Raw genomic sequence first — 22,959 nt, forward strand, 5'->3', positions numbered from 1 at the left:
ATCTTCTTCCTTGGGTAGTGGAAACATGGCCAGACTGGTTTTGTTTTTCACCTTCTTTTCCTGCTGGTTACTGGGAAGAACAGGTGGGAAAAAATAGAAGGGACTTAAATCACCAGTCCTCCAAAAGCCGTGGATTTCTTGGCTTCAGAGAGTTTGCAGAGCAGCAGGAAATTTTTAATCCAGGGAAGAAAACCAGCAGGGCTTTTTTTGTTTGTTTGTTTAGAGCTAAAAACCTGTGCAGCTGGGAAGTCTGGAGGATATTTTTCCTTCCACCTTCCTGCTGCTGCTCCAAAGCTAGAAGGCATGAATGCATCTTTGCAGGGGCTGCCCTGGCCTGTGCTGATCTAGCCCCCAACACATATCCCTTTTTAACTCACTAGAACCCTGTGAGGTGAGCTCTCTTTATGTCTCCATCTTAAAGGCAAGGAAACTGAACCTCAGGCAGTTTAAGTAACTTGTCTAAAGTCACAAAGTACATTCTAGAGCCAGAATTTGGACCCCGTCTGCCTGAGTTTAATGCCCAGTCAACCTCACCTCTTCCCTGGTTCACTTAGATACTCTCAGAGTGCCTAAAAGCCCCCGCAGCTAAATCAAGGTCACCTGGCTGCTCCTGGCCAATGTGCTAATAAGCACCCCCCACCCCCAACTGGCACAGGAGAAGGTAGTCCTAACTGGGCACTCCTCTCTTCCCTGGCAACTTACTTTCTATACACAGACATTCCTGAAACACCTCTTTGCCAGGCAGAGGTGGGGATGAGGTCGGCCTGAGAAGAGCCCCCTGGTGGTCAGAACAGCGCCTACACTGTACTGCCGTTGAGCTTGCCTGGTGGCTCCACAGGCCTCCTAATTACATTTGATGCTTGCCTGCGTGTGCAAGCATCCCCTTTGCACAGATGAGGAAGCGGAGACCTGGAGAGCGGAAATGACTTGTCGCACAGAAATACACGGCTTATAATTCATTCTTTTAGCAAATATTTATCTACTGCTCTTTGCCAGGCACTGTTTTAGGTGCTGGGAGTTTAGCAGTGAACAGAACAGACAACCCCCCTTGTCCTCATGGAGCTGCCATTCTAGTGCAAGGGGGCGGCAAGTCGTGGCCCGTGGGTCAAATTCAGCCCGTGGCCTGTTTTGAGACAACCATGAGCTCAGAATGTTTTTTTTTTCTTCTGTTTTTAAATAGTTAAAAAAGAAATCAGAAGAATAACATTTTGTGCCACATGAAAATTATGCGAAATTCACATTTACAGTTTTTGACCCATGAAATTTTAGTGGAACCGGCATGCTCACTTGCGTAGCTGTTGACTGTCTACTTTCGTGCCACAGCAGCAGAATTGAGTAATTGCAAGAGACCATACAGCCCCACAAAGCCAAAAACATTGACTATCTGGCCCTCGGCAGAAAACGTTCATTGACCCTGGTCCTAACAGGTAACGAGCACATCGTGACAATAACTAACATACATCAAATACTTGCTTTGGGTGGGCACTTTGCTCAGCCCCCCCTTCCATTGTGTTGGATGATGGTTACTCCTCTGGTGCTGTGATTATCCTCCCTGTTGCTAGAAGGATGGGAGACTTGGAGAAGTGAAGCACCTTGCCCAAGAGCACACAGCTAAACATTGGTCTAGCAGCCTTGTATTTGTAACGGCAGTTCTGCCCAGCCAGAGCCAGCCTGCGCTGTGAACCATTATGCAGACCCAGGACTCAAATCTGACATGTTGAGACCGATTTCCACCTTCTTTTCCTCCTATCATGCTGCCTCCAAAGTTATGAGAAGTTCTAGAGCCAGGAAGGGCCAGGGCCTCTCTCACCCCTGCCACGCCCCCTCCCCCAGGTCCTGCCGACACCTGCCCTGTGTGGTTTGGGCTGCTGAGCGTTGGCCTCAGAGGCTCCAGTGAGGCTGGCTGTTGTTAGCATCTAGGGGGGAGGGGGGAGAAGCCTAGAGACAGGCTGGACTGTAGAAACCCCAGCATGACCGGTGAGGCAAAGACGGGATGGGGAGTGTGGTGCCCAGGGCTGTTGCCAGCTACCCACTCACAAGGCCCAATTCATGCACTAGCCAGATAATGTCAAAGTTTCAGCCTTCGGCTGATTTACTGGCCTGAGCTCCTCACTGAGGCCACCTAATTAATTGGCAGTGAGAAATGTGCTGGATTTGGTGAAATTCATCTTTGTCATGTGGCTTTCCCCCCCACCCCACCCCCAATTCCCTCCAACCCTGAAGGGGTCCATTAAATCATGCACAGACCTCACTGTCAGAAGTGTGGGTCTAGCCAGGGCACCAGGCACTCTGCCGCGTGATGCCTGAGCTCTGCCTGGCTTGGGGATCTTGTGTGGTCCTAGATTCAATCGTGGATTCACTTATTCACTCTGTGGAATCACTTCGGCATCCGCTTCCTCATTCCTTCCGCCATCCGGTCATCCATTCACTCATTCATTCACTCAGTCCATCGCCCACCAATCATGCTACTCATCCACTCCCTCATGGCACATCCACCGAGAAGCAGCCCAGGGCAGTGGGGAAACCACGGCCTTTGATAGGCAGGCTCTCCTGGTTTGGAACCCAGCCTTCTCCACCTATGAGCTTGTGCTACATTTCCCTGAGGAATTTACTCACCTTCCCAGAGGTACAGTCTCCTCAGTTAAATGGGCATGATGAATTCTACCTCCTAGCACTGTCAGAGGAGGATAGATAGACACTGACAAATGGTAGCTATTACGATTATGGCAGGTGCAAGGCTGATCACTGGGGTTTAGAAAATCAGTGGCCTGAGGAAGATTACAGTCCGGTGGGCAGGGGGGCACTGACATGGCAGGAGGAGGGGTTGACGTGGTCAAAGACGCCACCCGGTGCACAGTATGGAGAAGCTGGGTGGGGCCAGAGCTCAAGTCCTCACGTCCTTTCCATTTTACCAATGGGGAACCTGAGATTCAGCAACTGTGTCCCCTCTGCTCATAAACGTAGAGCTTTAGAACCAAGTCTGGCTGGGGTTAAAGCATGTACTTTACACTGTGCTGCCTTGAGAAGAGCTGTCCCTTCTGAAGTAGGGACTGCAGGGGAATGGCTTCCAGGGAGCCAGGCCGTGGGTGTTGGCTTGGGCAGGGCTCAGACCAACAGGGCTGGAGGGGTGAGATATCAGAGACACAGTAAAGGCTGCTCCAGAGGTATCTGAAGGGTCTTTCAAGAATCTATCCTTTTTTCAGAGGTCTGGTTCATCCTGGCCACAGCACACCCAGCATCTCCCACTGAGGGTGGCCGGGGAGAAGCCCAGAAGTTTAGACAGTGGAAAGGGCTGTCCCATGGCTGTCAGAGGCCACAGGCTGATGGCACAACCTCTGCGTGGGATGCTGGTGAAGGCAGCCGCAAGGAGGCCATAGAGCTGGGCTCAGAGGGCCAAGGAGGAGCTCCCAGGGAGGCCAAGGGAAAGTGGCCTCAGTAAAGGCAGAGAGACTCCACAGCTGGCCAGTCGGTGGTGGGGCTGGAAGTCTTTCAGGAGCTCTATGTTCAGTGACCTCTGGGGCCCAGAAGGAGAGACAGTGTTCTCTGAACCCCACCTTGGAGAAGACTGGAGGAAGAAAACAAGGGCCCAGGAGGGAGTGAAGGCCCCAGAGCCATACACACCCCAATAAGAGCAGAGGGACCCACCGCAGGCTGGGTGGCCAAATGACCCAGCCTGCCTGGACTGGTCAAGGAAGCTTTCCTGCAGGACTGAACAGGGAAGGTGGACTGGCTTACCAAGGGGGAGGACTGTAGGGCTTGGGGAGCCAGATAGGGGGCTGGGGAGCAACCTTGCTTTCCTCTTTATAACATGGGGACACCTCCTCCTTCATGGAGCTGCCATGATGCAGCACAACAATGTGGATACAATGGTGCAATACAACAACGTGGGCGCGGTGCTCAGTGGGGTGCCTGCACAAGGGAGCTCTCAGCCTGTGTTTGCTTCCCTGCCCATTTGTCTCCACCATTTCAGATTGATCTGTAGAAACCCTGCTCCCAAAGAGGCTGAGTTCCGAGGATTTGACAACAGTCCCAGCAGATGTTCTAAGTGGTTAGGGGGATGGCCAGGGCATTGTTGGTGCAGGCGCTGGGGTTGGACAGGGCCAGGGGACAGGATGGGGTTGGAGGGGGCTGGGGACTAGAGAGAGACTGGGAATCTGAAGGGCAGGGACCTATGGGTCCAGGGCCATAAGGGGTGGGAGGGGGGCACTCAAAGCCCAATGCTAAGATGGCCTCAGATAACCTCTAAGAAAGTTCTAATAATTGCTTCCTCCAGCCTTAAGACCAGACACAATCTTGCTTTCAAAAGAGCTTCTTTTTATTCTCATCCCCTTCCTCGTTGTATTTTTTTCAAATAAGAAGTTCACCCTGTGCTGGAGCCAAAGGGAGAGTTTAATGAAAATCGATGGAGAAATTAAAAATGGAGAGAAATTAAAGATGAGCAGGGGGGAAGGGATGAGGGCCCAATATCAAGTCCAAGGAGGAAATCATCAGAGGAATGGGAAAAATTCCTGTCTGTCCCCATGGAGCTCCCTCCCCCTCCACTGTTTCCTGGGCCAGCTTCTCGGGATTGAGGTGCCGTGACATCTGAAGGTCTGGGCTGGAATCAGGGGGTGCTGGATCCAGCTACTGAAATCCCAGAGACCCTTGGCAGGAGGGAGCGGGTGCAAAGGGACTGATGAAGAGGTTTTGCCACTTCTGCTGCTGTTTCAAAGGACTTTCTCCCCACTGCTTTTTCCTCACAGGGTTGCAGGTGGTCATAAATAGGTAATATTACCCCAAAAAAGTTAGCAGTTTTTCTTTTCTTTTGCCCATTTGAATCTCAAAATCACTATGTAAGGAAGGCAGGGAGAGATGGTTATGCCCAATGTACAGAGGGGTACGTTGAGGCTGAAAGGCATAGAGACAGTGGAGAGCAGAGCCTGGACTGAGAACCCCATTCTTTTGGTCCCAGCTATGGGTTCCGTTTGCTACAGCCTCCCCTCCACACTCTCATTAGCTGAAAAGGGTGAAGTGTGTGGACGCCAGGGCAAGGCAGCTACCCTATCTGGATGGAGTCAGTTCTAATAAATGTGTCAGTGAGGTTGGGTAAGGAGAGTGGGGCAAGAAATCTTTGCTTAGTTTAACTTGCAGCCCCTTCTTTGCCTACGAGTAGCTGCTGGAGAGGGGGGTGGACGAGAACACTTCTGAATGGAGATCCCAGATGCCCCTCCACCTGGGGCTCAACCCACCCGGGCTTATCAGCTTCCCCCACCCCTCATGCCCCCATGTCTTTGACTGAGTTGGGAGTGGGTTGGGACAGTGCAGAGAACCCCAGGGTTCCAGGTCTGCTGTCTGTGCTGTGACAGACAGACAGGAGTCGGGACTGTCACGGTCACCTTCCCCTTCCCTGCAAGGGGGCTGTCTAGAAAGAGTGTGGTTCATCTGCTTCCCTGAGTTTTGAGTCCCCCAAGCTCGTCCCTCTGCCTCGGGAGCAGGGGTGAGGGGACTTGTAGGAGGCCAGGATGTGAAGAGACCAGAACAAAACTAGGCACACTGTCCCACCTCCGTGCAAGCCCCCCACCCCACCTCGGGAGTTCACGCTGGGATTACAGGCCAGTATTGTTCAGGCTGAAGGAAGGCCCTGCTGGCTTGGGGAACTTCACCCCATGCGCAAGCACAACCTGAGTTTGGAGAAGGCGTGGACACACCTGGCAGCCTGAGTGAGCTAAGTGCTGCTCAGAGCCAACTGCTCTCTGACACCGACTCTAGGTCCCCATGCGCTATGCAGCAGCGGCCCCTGGTGGATAAGAGCAGCAGTGGCACCCTGTCACACTGCCCCAGGCTCTCTTCCGGAGCTGACAAGGCTGGTGGGCTCAGGGCTGGGAACCACTGATCAGGCACAGTGTATCTTGTGTGTGTGTGTGTGTGTGTGTGTGTGTGTGTGTGTGTGTGTGTGTGGCGGGGGGTGGGGGGGAGGAGAGTAGGGAATGGGAGTGGGGAGGGAGATTTGCAAATTCAAGGCAACAGGAGCTTCTTCCTACCAACCTAACTTCCTCTAGCAGGAGGATGTGGATACATCTTGTAATCTAACATGTCTCTGACTTCCAGAACCCTTCCCAAGCCCCCCAGTTCTCACTGGACCCCAAGCCCCTCGGCCTGGCACGGAGGTGCCCTGTGAGCAAGCTGCCTCCAGCACATTGTCCCCTTGGTAAGCAGGCCTGGCTTCCACGCCCGGTTTCAGCATTTAGTGTGTGTTCACCTTGCATCCCCTCTGAGCCCTGGTCTCACCTTATGTAAAGTAGAGTGTTAATCCATTCCTTGCGGGCTGTGAGGATGAAATGAGTCTGTGTGCCACGAATGGGAGTTTTTCCCCTTTCCTGCCAGAGTCCTCTTCCAAATGTCTTCAGGCCTTCCTTGCCCCGGAGCACCTGCCTGGGCTGGGGTGGCTTTGGAGGGCATCTCACCTGCACTTGCTGAAATTGCTCAAGTGCCCTTCTCTGAATGGCCTTCCTGACCTCTCCTCCCTCTTGGTGCTCACGCTGTACCCGGTGCTGCTCCTGGAGCATGTTCCATGTTGCCTGGCCTCGGAGCTCTGTCTAAGCTTCCTACCAACAGACACCGTGTCACCCATCCCCCTCAGGGAAGCGGCTTGCATACCTAGGTGAACAGTGCTTGCTGCATGACTGGATCAGTACTGTTGGAAGAGTTCTGGTGCATTCCCCCTCGTTACAGAAGACAGGGTGGAGGCCCAGTTACTGTTACCACCCAGTGATGTGCAACCCCGCATTCCCACTGTTGGCAGCAGGGCTGAGGCCAGAATGCAGGTCATGTGACTTCACTCAGCTACAGCCTGGCACGGCCTCTGTGAGCAGTTTTGCACCCAGGTGTGGGGTGGGAGCAGGGAGTGCAGACATTGTAAGCGTCTCTTCAGTAAGGACAGAATGCCCCGAGATGCTCTTTATACCATCCGTCCCTAATAATTTGTCCCAGCTTCCCATCCCCTCCTTCTCCTATGGCTCTGAGCCCAAGTTCTTACGTCCCCAAGCAGACCTTGTCCCCAGGTTGGGGGTTAGTGGGGATAACCTGGGGCCAGCCCTTCCTTGGCCACTGGTTTGCTGGGGACCCAGAAGGAAGTTTTCTAATCTCTAGGAACCTCAGTCTTCTCATTTATTGGTGGGAAGTGTGTGTTCTGTTGGTACTGTGGGACGCGTGAAGTAATTCTGGAAGACAACTGTGATGAACAGAAGTCAGAAGTGCTGAGCCGGCTGGGCTAGGAATTCTGGTGCCTCTTCCCTGGGGTTGGGTGTGTGTTGAGGGGGCGCTGTTTCTCTAGGAGATGTCAGAGGGGAGCTGGGTGCCTCTGTCCCCTGTGGAATCCTGTGGTCATGTGCATGTCTGTGGTGGGGTGAGGAACAGCAAACCGGGCAAGGTAAAATGTTGGTCAAAGTGCATCACCTAGGCTGCACCACAAGCGATCTGGTGAGAGCAGCCATTAAATAAGAAGTCCGAGGTCAACATGATGCTAACGCTGGGGAGAAGGGAAGTTGTACTACAGAGAAGCCAGGGTTCCTCAGGGCACTGGACCAGGTGCAGAGATGGAGACAGCATCACCAGCACTGCTTGCCCTCTGGCTTCCGAAGCAGAACAGGTGCTAGTCCGGAGGTGAGCAGGGGAAAGGAAGTTGCTGGGGAGGGGAGGGGACACAGTGAGGAGGCTGAGGGGACAAGAGAGGTATAGGTTTGGGGCAGACTTGACCAGGGAGGACCCACTTCCTGGGAACAGCCCAAGCACTGACAACAGGTCTCCCAAAGCACAGAGCCAGGACCAGTGTCCTCGGTCCCTGCCAGCAAGCAATAGGGCCTCTAGTCCCACTCAGAGACAAAGAGACACAGGGAGAGAGAAGGGGGATGAGAAAGAGGAAGAGACTTAGAGAAGCATGAGGGAGGGAGAGGAGATGGGGAAACACTGGCACAGATAAGGAACGACACAGTTTCCCAAGGAGTGTTTCATTCTCTCTGGGTTGCTTCAGAAGTATGAAGTCCTTTGCAACACTGTGATAGCTGGACATGAAGTGCCCTGATTGTGATCTGCTCAGGCATAGAGTGATCTCTCATGATGGTTTTAATTTCAGTCTCCCAATAAGCAATGATTTTGAGCATTTTTCCATATCCTAAGTGACCATTTGGTTATCTCTTTCTGTGAAATATCTGTCTGAGACTTTTGCCCATTAAAAAAATGACTTCTTTGGCTTTTTGTTATTAAATTCTAAACTTGGAAAAATATATTGTGCATATGAATCCTTTGTCAAGTATATGTATTGCGAATATCTATTCTCAGCCTGTGGTTTGCTTTTTCATTTTCTTAATGGTGTCTTCTGATGAATAGAAATGCTTAGCTTAGGTAAAGTCTAGTTTATTGATCTGTTCTTTTGTAGTTGATGCTTCTTGTGTTCATTTAACATACGTTTGTTTTCCCCCAAATCATGAAGATATGCTATATTTTCTACCAGGATCTTTATTGTTTTACGTTCCATATTTATGTCTATGATCTATTTCACATTAATTTTTTTAATGACATTCAAAGTTCAGTGTTTTCCATATGATATCCAATTAAGCCAACAGCATTTATCAAAAAGACCATCTTTTCACCATTTAATTAAAGTGATGCCATTGTTGTAAGTAAAGTGATGACATACGCATGAGTCTGTTTCTAGAGTTTTTTTTGTTCCGTTAGTCTTTTTGTCCATTCTGGTGCCAATATGGTACCAAGTCACTGTTGTCTACAATAAAATTTGATATTTGGTAGTATCCTCCAAATTTGTTTTTCTTTAAGATTATCTTGGTAATTCTAAACTCTTTGCCACTGTATGTACATTTTAGAATGTACTTGTTAATTTCCATAGACACACCTGCTAAGGTTTTGATTGAGATTTCTTTAAATTTATAAATAAATTTTGGGATAATTGACATCTTAAACAGTATAGGGTGTTCCAGTCAATAAATGTAGTATACCTCTATTTATGCAGATTGCTTTTATTTCTTTCAGCAATAATTTGAGTTTTCAATGTCAATGTCTTGCACATTTTTTAGAGTCATTTCTGGGTATGTTTTTATGTTGATTAAGTGTTATTTAAAAATTATTATTTTCTAATTGTTGCTGATACATAGAAGATGCAATTTTGAATATACTGGTGTGTAGATTCTTTTGGATTTTATACAGATTTGGATTGTGTACAATTTATGTGATCCATAAATTATGACACTTCTGCTTTCTCTTTTCTGATTTTACTTTTTTATTTCTTTTTCTTGTCTTATCGTATTGGCTACAGTCATTGTAAAATGTGAAATAGGAGTTTTTTTTTTTAATTTTTTTTTCTCAACGTTTTTTTATTTATTTTTGGGACAGAGAGAGACAGAGCATGAACGGGGGAGGGGCAGAGAGAGAGGGAGACACAGAATCGGAAACAGGCTCCAGGCTCCGAGCCATCAGCCCAGAGCCTGACGCGGGGCTCGAACTCATGGACCGCGAGATCGTGACCTGGCTGAAGTCGGACGCTTAACCGACTGCGCCACCCAGGCGCCCCGAATAGGAGTGTTGATAATGGATATCTGTCTTGTTACTCATTTGGGGGAATTCTTTCAATATTTCATGATTTCATTGTTAACTGTGATATATCATTATACTTTTAAGGATTAGATAACAGGCTTAGAGAAAGTGAGTAACCTGCTCATTTCACCAAGTCAGCAAGTAGTACAGCTGAATTGTGAAGCCAGATTTTCTCCTAAGATTGTGCAGCTTCTACTGTATCACAGTTACTTCTGGAACAGTGGTGCTCAACTAGGGATTCCCATTGGCACTGAGGAGTCTTTAAAAATATTGATACCAAGACTCTACCCCAGATTAATTAAATCAGATTTTCTGGTGGTAAAGCACAGGCATGAGTATTTTAAAACTTTCCTAGATGATTCTAATCCTCTGAGAACCAGGCTAAGAACCACTAATCTAGAAGCACTTTTGGTACTGTTCCCAACCCAGCTGTGCCCGGTCATGCTTTACTGAAAACTTGACTTTTTTTTTTTTTTTTCACATCAGCACAGGCCTGCTCACCCTAACCCAAAGGGAAGTGAACTTGTTCTCACTGACCTTTTGGTAGTTTCTCACAAACTCCACTGCTTCTACCCCCAAATGCCTTCAGAGCATTTGTTTGACAATCTGCTTTAAAGAAAATCATCTGCTTGACAGGTGATTTTTTTTTTTTTTGGTCAATAAAATAAAGTGATTTAGTCCCTGATTTTTCTCCACCGCAATAACTCACCTCTCTACCTCACTGACTTGCTTGCCAGACTGGTTATATAATCCCTTTCATCCATTGTCCCATTCCCTATTACATATTCATATTTGTTTTATCCACTTTGACACTTAGTTTTTAATCAAAGACTCTTGTTTGAAATAGCAAAGGAGGTTGAGTGGTGTCTGGGATATGTTAGTTTGGGAGGAGAATGATATTATCCTTCTGGAGGCATGTTTTACTTTCTGTAGCTTTCTACTGAGCTGTCAGAACTACCAGCACTCCTTAAAACAAATACCTCATGTTATAAAGCGAGCCTTTAACCTCTTACCTTGTTCACAGATTCTGTGCTGGACCTTGCCCTGATCTGCTTTACATCCCGTATTCAGATTTTGCTTCTGACCGATGGATTCATTTATTCCACCTAATGCTTTGCCCTGTCCTTTGCCCCACACTTCTCTTTGCTTCCTTAGGTATGACCCTTGCTTCCTTCTCTATGATTGAATTTTCCCTCTGGCTATATCCTGGGCAAACAGATCTGTCCTGCCTGGTCCCATGAACAGGATTCCAGCTGCTCTTTGGTTCCCACTTGTCTTTTTTTTTTTTTCCTGCAGACTGTAGGTGTCTGAGTGGATAGAAAGGCAAAGGAGGAAATTTGGGGGTCTTTAGGTCATGCTCCCTCCCCTGTGGCTGAGTTACCACTGCATTTGTGTGATTCTGTTTAACTGTTACAACCGAGTGACCAACTCTTCTGCCTTTCCCTAAAACCTAAACATGCAGAAAGGAACTGGAAAATAGCAGCCCAGCACCAGTATATATTACATACTAGCCAGTGTCCCTTAGATACTTGCGTAAAAGTCACCAGTGATACTTTTCCAATAATCAATAGGAAAACATTGCTCATAAACCTGATGTGATGTTTACTGGGTATTTTGGGCTCTTCAACTGCATTGGTCTCATGCTCCTTCACCCTCACCTCAGGGAGAATCTCAGCATTCATCAGTTCCCTCTGTGTGCAGATCGCAGGTCCATCAGCCCTGCTGCCCAGGTGATGACCAGGCCAGACCATCCTCATCACCACTTGTACGATCTCCCACGAGGAAAGCTTGGCCTTGGGCCCAGACCCATCCCATTCCATGTAAAAGCTAATTACATAGAAGTGCTTCCACCCGCAATTTCTTTAGGGATATGAAAATGCTTTGATTAGATTGTTCTCCTGGAATCATTAAGTTTATGTCTGGGGATGGGAAGTGGGTGGTTTGAGAATGGAGACTTTCCAGAAATAGGACCAGTGTTTCAGGAAGCTGGCCTCAGGCTGGGACACTCCTGGGCCCATCGTAGGAGCTAAGCTAAGCAGCCCCCATCAACCTGATCCCCTCACCAGCTTCTTTCCTCACTGCCATTCCCAAAGGCTGCCCAGAGGGGCCCAGGGCAAAGAGTGGGGAGACTGGGATGGGAGTCCTGGCCCAGGCATTAACGTGCTTCATGGCCTTGGTGATCTCTTTCCATCCCCAGGTCTCTGTCTCCCCATAATTCAGCCTACTGTATTAACTGCCATATGTTGGGCCTCAGCTGGGTGCTGGGGACCAGAGAAGATTGAATACAGGAGCTGCCTAAAGCAGCTCAAATCTAGTGTAGAGTGGATATATAAGCCTATGAGGACAACCTGATGCAATAAGTGCTCTAGTTGTGGTCAGACCAGAGTGGTGTGGCAGCTTGTCTGGGGAGGCAAGTGTGTGTTCACAGGGGAGGTGACTTCTCACCTCGGTCTGAGGAGGAAGTGGGGAGGGAAGACATGGAAGATGACCACTCGAGCTTTAGGTGAACGGGTTTGAGGGGCCTGTGGAATATTTAGTCAAATTAGCCTTGGAGTTAAACATCAAGGGATCCAGTAGCAGGTTGGAAATGTAGGTGTGGGTATCAGGAAAGAAGATCAGGGCTGGAAAGCCAGGTTTAGGGGTCATTGTAGTGAGTCAGTCACTGAGGCTACTTGCCTTGGGTACTATTGACTGAGATGGCACAAAGGGGGCTGAAAGGGAGACCGGGGGCAAGCTACCTTAGGTGGATGCAAAGGAGGAGAGACTAAATAAGTGGTATTTAGCTGGGAGGAGATGAGCCCCACCCAAATGGAGTATCATGGAGTCCCAGGCAGGAAAGAGTTCCCAGCAGGGAGAGGTGTTATAAAGGCCAAATCATAGAGAGACTGGGAGGCTGGTCTCTGTACCAGACAAGTCCCCAAATCCTTTTTAAGCATGTAATCTCTCTCCCTCTCTCCTTTAATTTCTCTATGTGTCTGTCTTTGTTTTTCCATCTCTTGTTTCTTCCTGATTCTTCTTTGTACCAGTGCCTAGTTCAGCCCATCATAAGGTAGGTGCACCATTAATGTCTGATGAGCTTTAAAGAGATGCAGAATTGTACTATTTTTCTCTCTGTTCTCTTTCAAGGGATTATAGTTATTCCTCTGATTGGTGCTGGTCAGGTATTGAAATAGGAGTCACTCCCCTTTAAAAATCCTAGTTCTGGGCTGCATGAGCTCAGGTGTCTAAATGAGTGGGGAAACCCATGGGCCCCAACCGAAAGGGCTGAGGTACCCAGTGGTGTCTCAGTTTCAGAGGAGCTTACAGAAAGGTGAGTAGGACTCAGGGCCCCAGATCTAGAGATGGCTACAACCATCAGATGGGGATGGGGTGGAATGATGGTACCCCCATGTGGCAGGTGTGGTACATGCATTATCTCCATTAACTTCCAATATCCTCTGAGAGTGGTATTTTTACTCCCACTTATAGAGAAAGGCTCAGAGAAAGCACAAAAGTTGTGCAGCTAGTAATGTGCAGAAGCGGGATTCAGACCCAGGGAGGTGTAATTCCAGAGCGTGTGCATGTTCAGATGCTACAGGAATTGGTTCAGGTGCTGGGAAGCCTGAAGCCCAGTGGAGTCGTCCCCTTAAGGGCCTCCCACTGTGATGAACTGATTGGGTTGGGGCTCCTGAGATAATGATGCACACGGAAATCAACTTGGGCTAGTGGGATCTTGCTGACAACAGACTAAGTGGCAGGTCATTAGCATCAGAGCCAAAAGCCCAGGAAGTTGACCTATGTGACAATTGACCAAATAGAAAAATGAGCAAAACACATAAACAGGCGATTAAGAGAGAAAATCCAAATGGCAAAACCCAAAATCAAACCAAACCTAATCAAAGTAAAATGAAAACATGAAAAGAATATTAGCTTCATTATAGAAAGTGAAAACATGCATATTAAAATAAAAATTCTATATACCCACCAAACTGGCAGAAACTTAGAATCTGACAGTACCAAATGTTGACAAGAATATGGACTTAAAAGCCAGTTTATACATTGCTGGTAGGACTATAAATTGCTATAGCTGTTCTGCAAAACAACTTGGCAACACCTGTGAAATTAAAGGTACGCAAATCCTATGAGTTAATAATTCCACTCCTCATGTGAGACCCCTGGAGAATCTGGTATGGATACACCAGAAGACACGTGGGAGAATATTTATAGAGGCACTGTATATTACAGCAAAAACTGGGAAATGACTCAAACTACCATCAACAGGAAAATACATAAATGAATTACAATAAATTTATACAATGAAATACCACACGGCAGTGAAAATAGCCACATGCACCAACAGGGAGGAGTTTCCCAAACATAATGCTGACTGTGGAAAAACCAAATTGCTATATGCAGTGTGATACCATTTGTGTCAAGTTCAAAGCCTTGTAAAACTAAATGTACACATGCAATAAATCAGGGAATAATTAAGCACAAAATTCAGGATAGGGGCCCATCCAACACTGAAAAGCAGAGGTATGAGATCAGTAACTGCATACAGGGGGCTTTCTGGTGCCATTTCATTCCTAATATTAGAATTTCTGGATGGGACGCCTGGGTGGCTCAGTCGGTTAAGCGTCTGACTTCAGTTCAGGTCATGATCTCGCGGTCTGTGAGTTCAAGCCCCGCTCGGGCTCTGTGCTGACAGCTCAGAGCCTGGAGCCCGCTTCCGATTCTGTGTCTCCCTCTCTCTGCCTCTCCCCAACTCATGCTGTCTCTCTCAAAAATAAATAAAACTTTTAAAAAAATTTAAAAAAAGAATTCTGGATATTAGGCATATACATATATAAGTGTTCATTTCATTATTTTTTATACCTCATAAATTTTTAATACACACACATGACACACAGATGTATTCTCTTTTGAAGGGATGACATATTTCCTAATTAACAAGATACCAAAAGAGATCTGAAACATATAAAATAAATTAGAAGGAAAGCAGAACAGTGGACAGTTGCATAGATAGGACTACATAGATACTCTTCTCTGGGAACCAAAGGGCAGAAGAGGAATCAGGCTAGGTCAGGGTTACTTTCCTGGGGTCAGGAATCTGTGGAATCCATGTTCCCAAGTTGACTGTTTCTCGGGAGCTGCTCATTCTGGTAGTGGTCTTTGCTCCAGTATCTCCTCCATCTGCAATGCCATAACTCTTCTTTACTCATCTGAAGTGTGTCTTCTTCAGTCAAGTTTTACTCACTTGCATTTATTCCCCCACTTAAACCAAAGCCTACTATGTGTGAGGCCCGGAGCAGCCATGAGTGAACACACTGCGGTACCCAGGCTTACAGAGCGTCCAGGGGAACAGGGGAGATGGAAAGACAAGGGAGAGAGAATCACATCACAGTGGTGCTGCTCCAAATTGTTGGTGCATAAAGTCATCTGTGTGTTTTATTAAAAAGCAGATTCTGGCCTCCCTAGAGTCAGTCTTACTGAATAGGTCTGGGGGAGGGGGCAGGAATGTGCACTGAAGAAACCCTTAGTGAATTTAGTGCAGCTAATTCTCCCACATGGAGAAACAGTGTGATAAATGCTATGGTGCCAGCAGATGTATTTGGGCATGAGCTCCAAGGGCTACCTCCCCCAGCTGGAGTGTGGACATTAAGTCAGGGTGGCTTCCAGCGGCCTCCGCATAGGGCGTCCTCATTGGAAATCACATTATAAAATGGTTATTTGTGGGTGAGTCACCTGCCCCACTACATGGAACACCCTGCCCTGGCTCACTTCTACTTGGCACACAGTATGTGCTCGGGAAGATCGTACCCAGCGGGTTTCCTGAGGAGCAGTCTGGGTTGGGAAGCAGGTCTGGTGTCTAGGCCTTGATGGCAAAGCCCTTGGAGACTATTAAGTCCTTGGCCTTTCTAGTGTGTTCTGATTGGCCCATTTCCCTGGTGTTGGGGACTAGGTTTGGGTCCAGTTTGGGTTTGACCAGCATTCTCAACGGGGTTGGGGAATGCAACTCCATTTGTATCCAAGGTCAGACTGAGGAGACCAGATCATTGAGACCTGTAGCTATAACCTTGGGTGGTGCCGGAAGGGGAAAAGGGATAAAGGCCAGACAGGTCTAAGTGGTTTCTTACGTTGTTAGTAGGGCTGCTTCCTGTTTCTAGGCCCAGAGCAGCCCCTTTTCCTTTCCTGGGCTTAACTGAGGCCCCGCTCTTAAGGCCTATTAGATACCCGGCATGACTCCAGTCCTGCCAGTGGCCACCTGGCTGCTGTTTGTTCTTTTTTATTAGGCACACACAGGTGAGTTTTATTGCGGACAGCTCCCCCAGCTCCTGTTCCCACATTTGTCTCTTTTGAGTCTGAGATTGCCAAAGGCTTTTACAGCTAATGGACCTTACAGCTCCCAAGAGCCATTTAAGGGAGGCCCAGAACTCAGTGGTGGTAATTAGTCAAAAGAAACACTGACCTCTGGAGACCCGCTTAGGTTGAGTGGCAGTAAGTGAGGGTGTAGGGACAGGAGGCCCAGACCTATGGCAGGCATGGGGAGCATCAGCACAGGTTTCTCCCCCTTTCACCTCTCCCTGGTTCTTCCCTGGTCTCATCCCTACCCCCGACTCCCAACAGGGGAAGGACGTCTTGGTGCTTGGTGACAGGGTCCTCAGGCAGGCTGGTGTCCTGCGGCATCTAAGGGGCTGCAGGAGCCCTGCTGAGCCAACCTTGATAAGTCACTACCCACCCACTCACCCAGCCTTTCTCCAGAAAGCCTCATCTATTGACCTTTGATGGTGTCAGTAGGTGGAGGTCTGAGTTCCACTCCTCAGGAGGCAGTATGATGTCCTGATAAAAACCATGAGCTTTGAGGCTAGACAATTGGGGTTCAAATTCTAAACCAACTACTTTGAAAGTCTGTGATCTGGGGCAAGTCACTGAACCTTTCTGTGCCTCAGTTTCTTCCTCTCTACAATGGGGATACTAATAATACTGGCCTCAGAGAGTTATTACAAGAACTAAATGGTGCATGCACTGCGCTTGGAGGGCTGGCTGGCACGTAGTGAGCACTTGATAAGCAGAAGCTGTCATTGTGCCAAGATGAAGTCTGATCGGGGCAGAACTGGGAAGCTGAAGTCTTTATCCGGCATCCCTATCCCACCATGCCAGGTTCGTTCCTCTCTGGTTGGGAAGAGAGAGCAAGCCTCCAGGGAAGCAGCCCTCTTTTGGGCGTGGGAGGGGAGGGTGGTGGAGGACACGATGGGGAGGGAAGGACGTTGATCTCAGCCTAGTGCTGACCCAAGGAAGGGGGGAGGGAGCCAACATTTGACAAGCATCTTTCCTGGATCCGCATTGCCTGTTTCATCGCCTTAACCCCCAACACCCTGTTGGTGGATGGAGAATACAGAGTCTCAGGTTAAGCAAGTAACGCCAAGTCACACAGTGCAAGTAAGAGGGGGCTAGGGTTGGAGCTCGAGGATGTGGGAGTTCTAAGTGACTAGTCTTTCTACTGTATTTTGCTGTGGTGGATGGTCAGGGCCTAGCCCTTGGGCACTTGGTTTGATGTCTGCTCTCTAAGAAGCCTGTGGGAGGTCACTGATCTCTGCTGGAGCCAAAAGATAGGCCTTCAGATGCCGGACTTGGGGTCATTCTGGGGGCCTTGCCACCGGGTTGTCCCTGGCTCCACACAAAGTCCTGTCTTGCTCTGGGAATCCAGCACTGGACCCTGAAAGGGGTTTGTGTCTGTCTCATTACTGTCATGAGCAGTGGCACTCTCCCAGGAGACATGGGAACGTGTCCTCTCTTCCCCTGCAGGTGGACGGTGTTCTTTGCCTGGCCGACATCCTGACCGATGACAGCCACTCAGAGGCCACACGGGCTGAGGCTGCGGCTGTGGTTGCCCAGGTCACCTCCCCACACCTGCCCTTTACTCAGCACCTCGGCAGCTTTCTGGAGAGCATGGAAGAAATCGTGACAGCTCTTGTCAGTGAGTCACCCTGGGCGGGAGGGGCCTGCTGTGTGAGTGGGACTTGTCACAGTTGTCTTCAGGAGAGGCCAACGAGGCCTTCCTGCCCCCGACACCCACACTCGCTGCACCCCACGTAGCTCCTGAATTGATGTCACGCTAGCTGAAATCCCACTGTTAATGTGTCAGCATCAGGATTTAAAGAGCTCTGTTGTCACGTCTCCTGTTAAAATGCATGCCGCCCTCTGAGAAGCTCCCTGATCTGAGGTCACATTGGGATGAACTGGCCTTTCAGATCGGAGACCAGGACAAGCCCCATGGAGAAGTGTAGGACCTTGAATTTTGGGGTCAGATCCTTGGCCAGAGAGACTCTGATGGGCTTTGTTACTAAAGTTAAAGTCTCAGACTATTGCACCCAATGAATGTGGCAGCAATGATGAGGCAAAAAGCTTCTCAGAAGGCACTGGCACACCCCACCCCACCACCTGCAGTCCCCCACCCCGATCCCACGTTGTGAGGCCTTGAAAACTCTGATACTTGTAGGTTCCCCTATTCAGATTTATGTCCTCCTGGTTGGAGAATCATAGCCTGAGATCTAGAATACTCTCTTCCTCCGGTTTTCCTTTGCAAAACAGCATAAACCAGGACTTGTCTGGATCAAATCTTCAGGAAACTTGTTTGGCAATCCACATCCTTTCTTTTGTAGGTGCTGGCAAGGATGTGTGTTTCTACTTCTATCCTTATCTCTGCAACTGCGTCCATATCTTATTGAAACTGAATGAAAGTTAATCTCATCAGAAAATTTAGGGTTCACTCTTGGAATCATCACACCAGGGCTGGAAAGATTTGGAATAGCACAAATTTAGGGGCAGCACAGACTGGATTTGGAGTCAGAATATTCGGGTGTGGATTTTGTTTTGTCTTTCCATTCATCCCCTCAACAAGTAGCTTTTGTCCGGCAATCCCGTGCGGGCCCTGTGTGAGATGCTACCATCTCACAATTTCCCTAATATATAAACCATGGAGTTGGAACCATTTCTCTTGAGTCTTTCTGGCTCTAGAATTTTAAGATCTGTGAGTACTTTTCCCCTAATATATAAAACATTGGGTTGGAACCATTTCTCTTGAGCCTTCTAGCTCTAGAATTTTAAGATCTAAGAGTATTTTGAACCTAAGAGTCATCAGCTAAGCTGACTTTATGGCTGATTCTAGTCACTGGGGCAGTGGCACCGATAGGCCAGGCTGGGATAAATAAATTGGCCAATATCCACATTTATTCAAAGTTGAGAAAACACAGAAGTCAATAGTTGAAAGTCTTGGCTGGAGGGAACTCAAGAGACCCTAAAGTTAAATGCTCACTCTATAGTAGGAGAAACCTAGGCACAGGGAGGTTGAGGAACCTTCTTGAGGAAACATAACAGTGTTAGGATTCACTTATGCCAGGATTCTCTCCTACTCAGCCATCCTCCGAACCCAAGCAGGAACATAAATGAGTTGAAGAGGGCCAGATGGAAGAAGAAAATAAGAAAATTTGAATCTTGTATGGAATTGAAAAGCGTGAGCACTGACGAAAGAGGGGGGAGGTCACTGATAAACTCCTGTCAATTGTTGCCATGTAGAAAAGGCCAATTTTTAAAGATAAGACAAGATTCCTAAGTTTTATAGAAAATCTCCCAATGTATAAGTGATTGCCAAAATACCCACAAACAAACATACCAAAACCTATATAGTCTAAACGAGCTATCACTAATGCCATTTCTCCATTCCGACTTTTTGCTCAGGTTGGGTTTCTCCCTGAAGGAAAGGATCCTATTTATTTCACCCTGATGAAGATGCATTGTGGAGTTTGCTCTGAGAGTCAGCAGATAGGATACATCTTCTGGGCAGGATGCCAGGGCTCTGTTCTTTGGTGGGAAATAGCCCTCCAATTTCTTGCTATTCCCTGGAAACATTTATAAATGAGTCACTGGAATCCTCAACTTAATCTTTCTTACGCATCCCAGGTGACTCAGACTGTAGTTTAAATAAATGTGCACCCAAATTAAAAGGCACTTAGATGGTTGTGTTAATAATTGCTGCGTTGGCGGCAACCGTGACTGTATAAGAATTAGTGTGGGTGTTTGGATCTAGAAGAAATCTTTACAGCAAAGTGGGCCAGTGAGTCCTGTCATCTCACTCCAAACTTTGAGTATAGTGAGGTGGCCTGGAAGAGGTTGGCTGTCCCCAATGGTTTCCCAAAATTAGAGCATGGGGCAGTCATTGGAAAAGAGAATATGTAGAATTCTTAATTCCTGGGTGAATCTGTGGCCCTGCTCTGGGTGCTTAGATCGAGATTCTGAGTTGCTTCATTGGTCACACCTGGCTGAGGGGCACAGCACCACCCAGGGGCAGACATTGCCCTCCTGGTAGTGCTGAAGCCTAACTCTGCAGGATCATCACTAGGAAAAAGTCAAAGAGGCCCAGGGATGAGAGGCAGCCTGGGACACAGAAGGAATGGGGACTGGGATCAGGCAGACCTGTACTTGATTCTAGCCCGTGCCAGTTACTGATAATCTCAATTCCACAATTTTGGGAACATCGCTTAGTATTGGAACCCTCAATTCTTCAGCTATAAAATTGTGATGGAAAATTGGGTGGTTGTGAGGATGGAATGATTTCATGAAGTCGGAAATATACAGCAGTGCCTTGCACAGAGTAAACTCAATAAATGGGAGTCTTGCTGTTACTAGTAGTTTTCTTGAGCCTCGGCTTCTACATCTGCAAACAGAGGCAGCAATTTTCTACCGTAAGGGTGCTCAGAATGTCATGGCACAGGGCAGGGCACAACCAATACTGTTTTCTGTCCCTTTTTAGGTAGGGGCCAGGACTGCATTCACTCAAAGGGCCAAGGGGTGCCAGCTTCAATATTAGAACCTGGATGTACAGATTCTTTGTTTGGAAGCCAGAATTAGGGATCAGGATTGAACATAGCTCAACTCTTCCTGAACATTCTCCGCTGGGGGTAGATGTATGGTTTATCTTCCTGTGTTTTCATAAGGGTGTTATCAGTAGGAGAGGACCTAGACCCAGGAAGCACCTTGACCGATGGTCAAGTTGGAGCTGAGGGTCAGAAGTTAGATCCACTAGGATGCGTGACTAGTGCCACTGTGCCCTTTCATACCTCCTCCTGAGGCAGGAGTCCATTCTGGGCCAAGTGGAGCCTGTGGGGGAATGTGTGAAATTGTGGAGGGTAATGGGGTCTGGGGGAGATTCTCTCCTCTTTAAAGACCCATCAGACTCATCGGTACCATTACAGATGGTAAGTGGGGGACTCTGGTTAGGTCTGGGTTATGGCCACTAGAATCAGAAAGACAGAGCCTGGCATTCAGGGGCTTGGTGTAAGACTTTTCTGCAGCCATGTGACCCTTATTCTGGGATCAGAGGAAACCCTGAAGCTCTGTTGATGGCAGCTGGAAGGGTAAAGTCCTTATGTTTTAACTTCATCTTCTTAAGACAAATTCAGGAGCAGTCCAATGTACATTGCTGGAGACACAGACGGACTAGGAGCTCTTTTCTGCCTCAGGGCCTTTGTACATGCTGCGGTGTCTTTGGCCTAGAACATGTTCTTCCACAGGTATTCTCCTGATTGCTCCATTTTCCCCTTACAGTCTCAGTTCTCACATTCTTAGGGAGACTCTCCTTATGCACCCCCCTGGGCCTCTGGTTATTCTCTGTCTTAGCACTTATTTATTTTCTCCCTCACATTAGAATTTGCAATAATTTTATTATTTTCTTTTAAAAGCTCATTTTCTCTCACCCACTACTAGGATGTAAACTTAACAGGGGCAAAGACCTGCTCTGTGTTGTTCACCATGCCATCCCAAGACAGTGCCCGACATGTAGTGTTCACTCGGTAAATACTTGCTGGGTAACGGAGTAAATGCGGGTCATACACCAGGATTCAAATCCCAGCTCTGCCACTTACATAGAGAGATAAACTTCCCTCTTCAGTAATTACTTTCCTCATCTGTAAAATGGGTATCATAACACCTGCCCAGATGTTCTCCCAGAGCAATTGCGGGAACCAAATGAGATGCCTGATACGAAAGCACTTGGCAGTGAGGCTGCTTTCTCCCTCTTCACCTTGCAGAACTGTGCCAAGAGGCGTCGTCTGGGGAAGTCTTCCTGCTGGCTTCTGCGGCCCTTGCCAACATCACCTTCTTTGACACGATGGCCTGTGAGATGCTTCTGCAGCTGAATGCCATCCGTGTCCTCCTGGAAGCTTGCAGCGACAAGCAGAGAGTGGATACGCCTTACACCCGGGATCAGGTGAGAAGCTCAGGGGGGATCAGGCACGGGGCCTGTAGCCATGAAGACAGAGGTTAGGAGGCCAGGGCGAAGATTCTGGGGAAGAGGGAGACTATGAGGCCTGGCAGCACACAGTCCTGTTAGTCACGTTCTAGGTAAAGGAAAATGTCCTCCACATACCTCGTTGCCTTTGGAGCATCTTCATGAGTCTGCTGTGTACCTCGCTTTTCCATCCTGACCGCTACAGGTCCTTCCTCTGTCTCCATCCACAGCGGTGCATTCCAGAAGGCAGAGACCCATGGGAAGGTCCCCGGACCGCCTCTAAAATTCTGTGTCCCAGACTTGTTGCTGCCTGCCTGTCACGGTACCCTGCAGAGAGTTTCTTCCCTTCTCTGCCTCCATAGAAACAGGGCTGGGAGCAGAGCCTTGATTCAGAGCCTCAACCCCTCTATCAGTCTCAATGTTTTTGTAGAGTTGAGCTCCACAAAGAGTTTTATTTGGAGAAAAAGGGTTTCATTGCTACATGTGTTTGAAAACATTGAATAAGGGGACTTTTCAGAGCCTTGAGCTCTGAGATTATAGAACTCTATCCTGTCCCACCTCTATCATACTCAGCCTCCCTCTTCCCTACTAAGGGGTGGGGGTGGTGGATCAGGTGGGTGTTAAGCCTCTGTAAATTCCACTAGGTGCTGAGCTCTAAGTTAGAGGATCCTCCGGCCTCCAACCGAGATCTTCCCTGTCTCTTAGCTCCAATCTCTGTTTCTCCTAGCCAAAGCTGCCACTGCTTCCTGTTCCAACTTCTATCCCAGAAACTTCTGGAAAGCCTGCCCTGATGCCTCTCTAGAATTGCCCCCTTTCCCTGTAGGCTACGCCTCACAATGCAACGATGACTTTTCTAATGATGTTTATTCCTTGCTAGTTATTTTATATAGTTTGTTCCCCAGAGGGAAAAGAATAGAAGCCTCTCTGCTATATTATAATCCTGTAATAATCCTTTGGGCAATTCACTCTGAGCCTCACTTGTCTCATCTGTGAATGGGGTTGAATGCTATATACTTCACTAAGTTGAAATAAGAATTAAATTAAACTAATTTAACTTTAATTGTTAATTTAATTTATTAATTTTAAATGACTGGCTATTTAATTAGTTA

At 48.0% G+C, this 22,959-nt stretch overlaps 1 protein-coding gene across 1 annotated transcript in view; it reads left to right on the top strand.

Moving 5' to 3' along the window:
• Positions 1 to 22,959, top strand: part of INSC (INSC spindle orientation adaptor protein) — a 90,478-nt gene that overhangs the window by 48,034 nt on the left and 19,485 nt on the right. The window contains exons 7-8 of the mRNA XM_043580735.1: positions 17,371 to 17,542; positions 21,651 to 21,829. Coding sequence (XP_043436670.1) covers positions 17,371 to 17,542; positions 21,651 to 21,829 — 351 coding nt within the window. The remainder of the gene's footprint in view (positions 1 to 17,370; positions 17,543 to 21,650; positions 21,830 to 22,959) is intronic.

The sequence above is a fragment of the Prionailurus bengalensis genome, chromosome D1 (assembly GCF_016509475.1).
Source record: "Prionailurus bengalensis isolate Pbe53 chromosome D1, Fcat_Pben_1.1_paternal_pri, whole genome shotgun sequence".
NCBI lineage: Eukaryota > Metazoa > Chordata > Mammalia > Carnivora > Felidae > Prionailurus > Prionailurus bengalensis.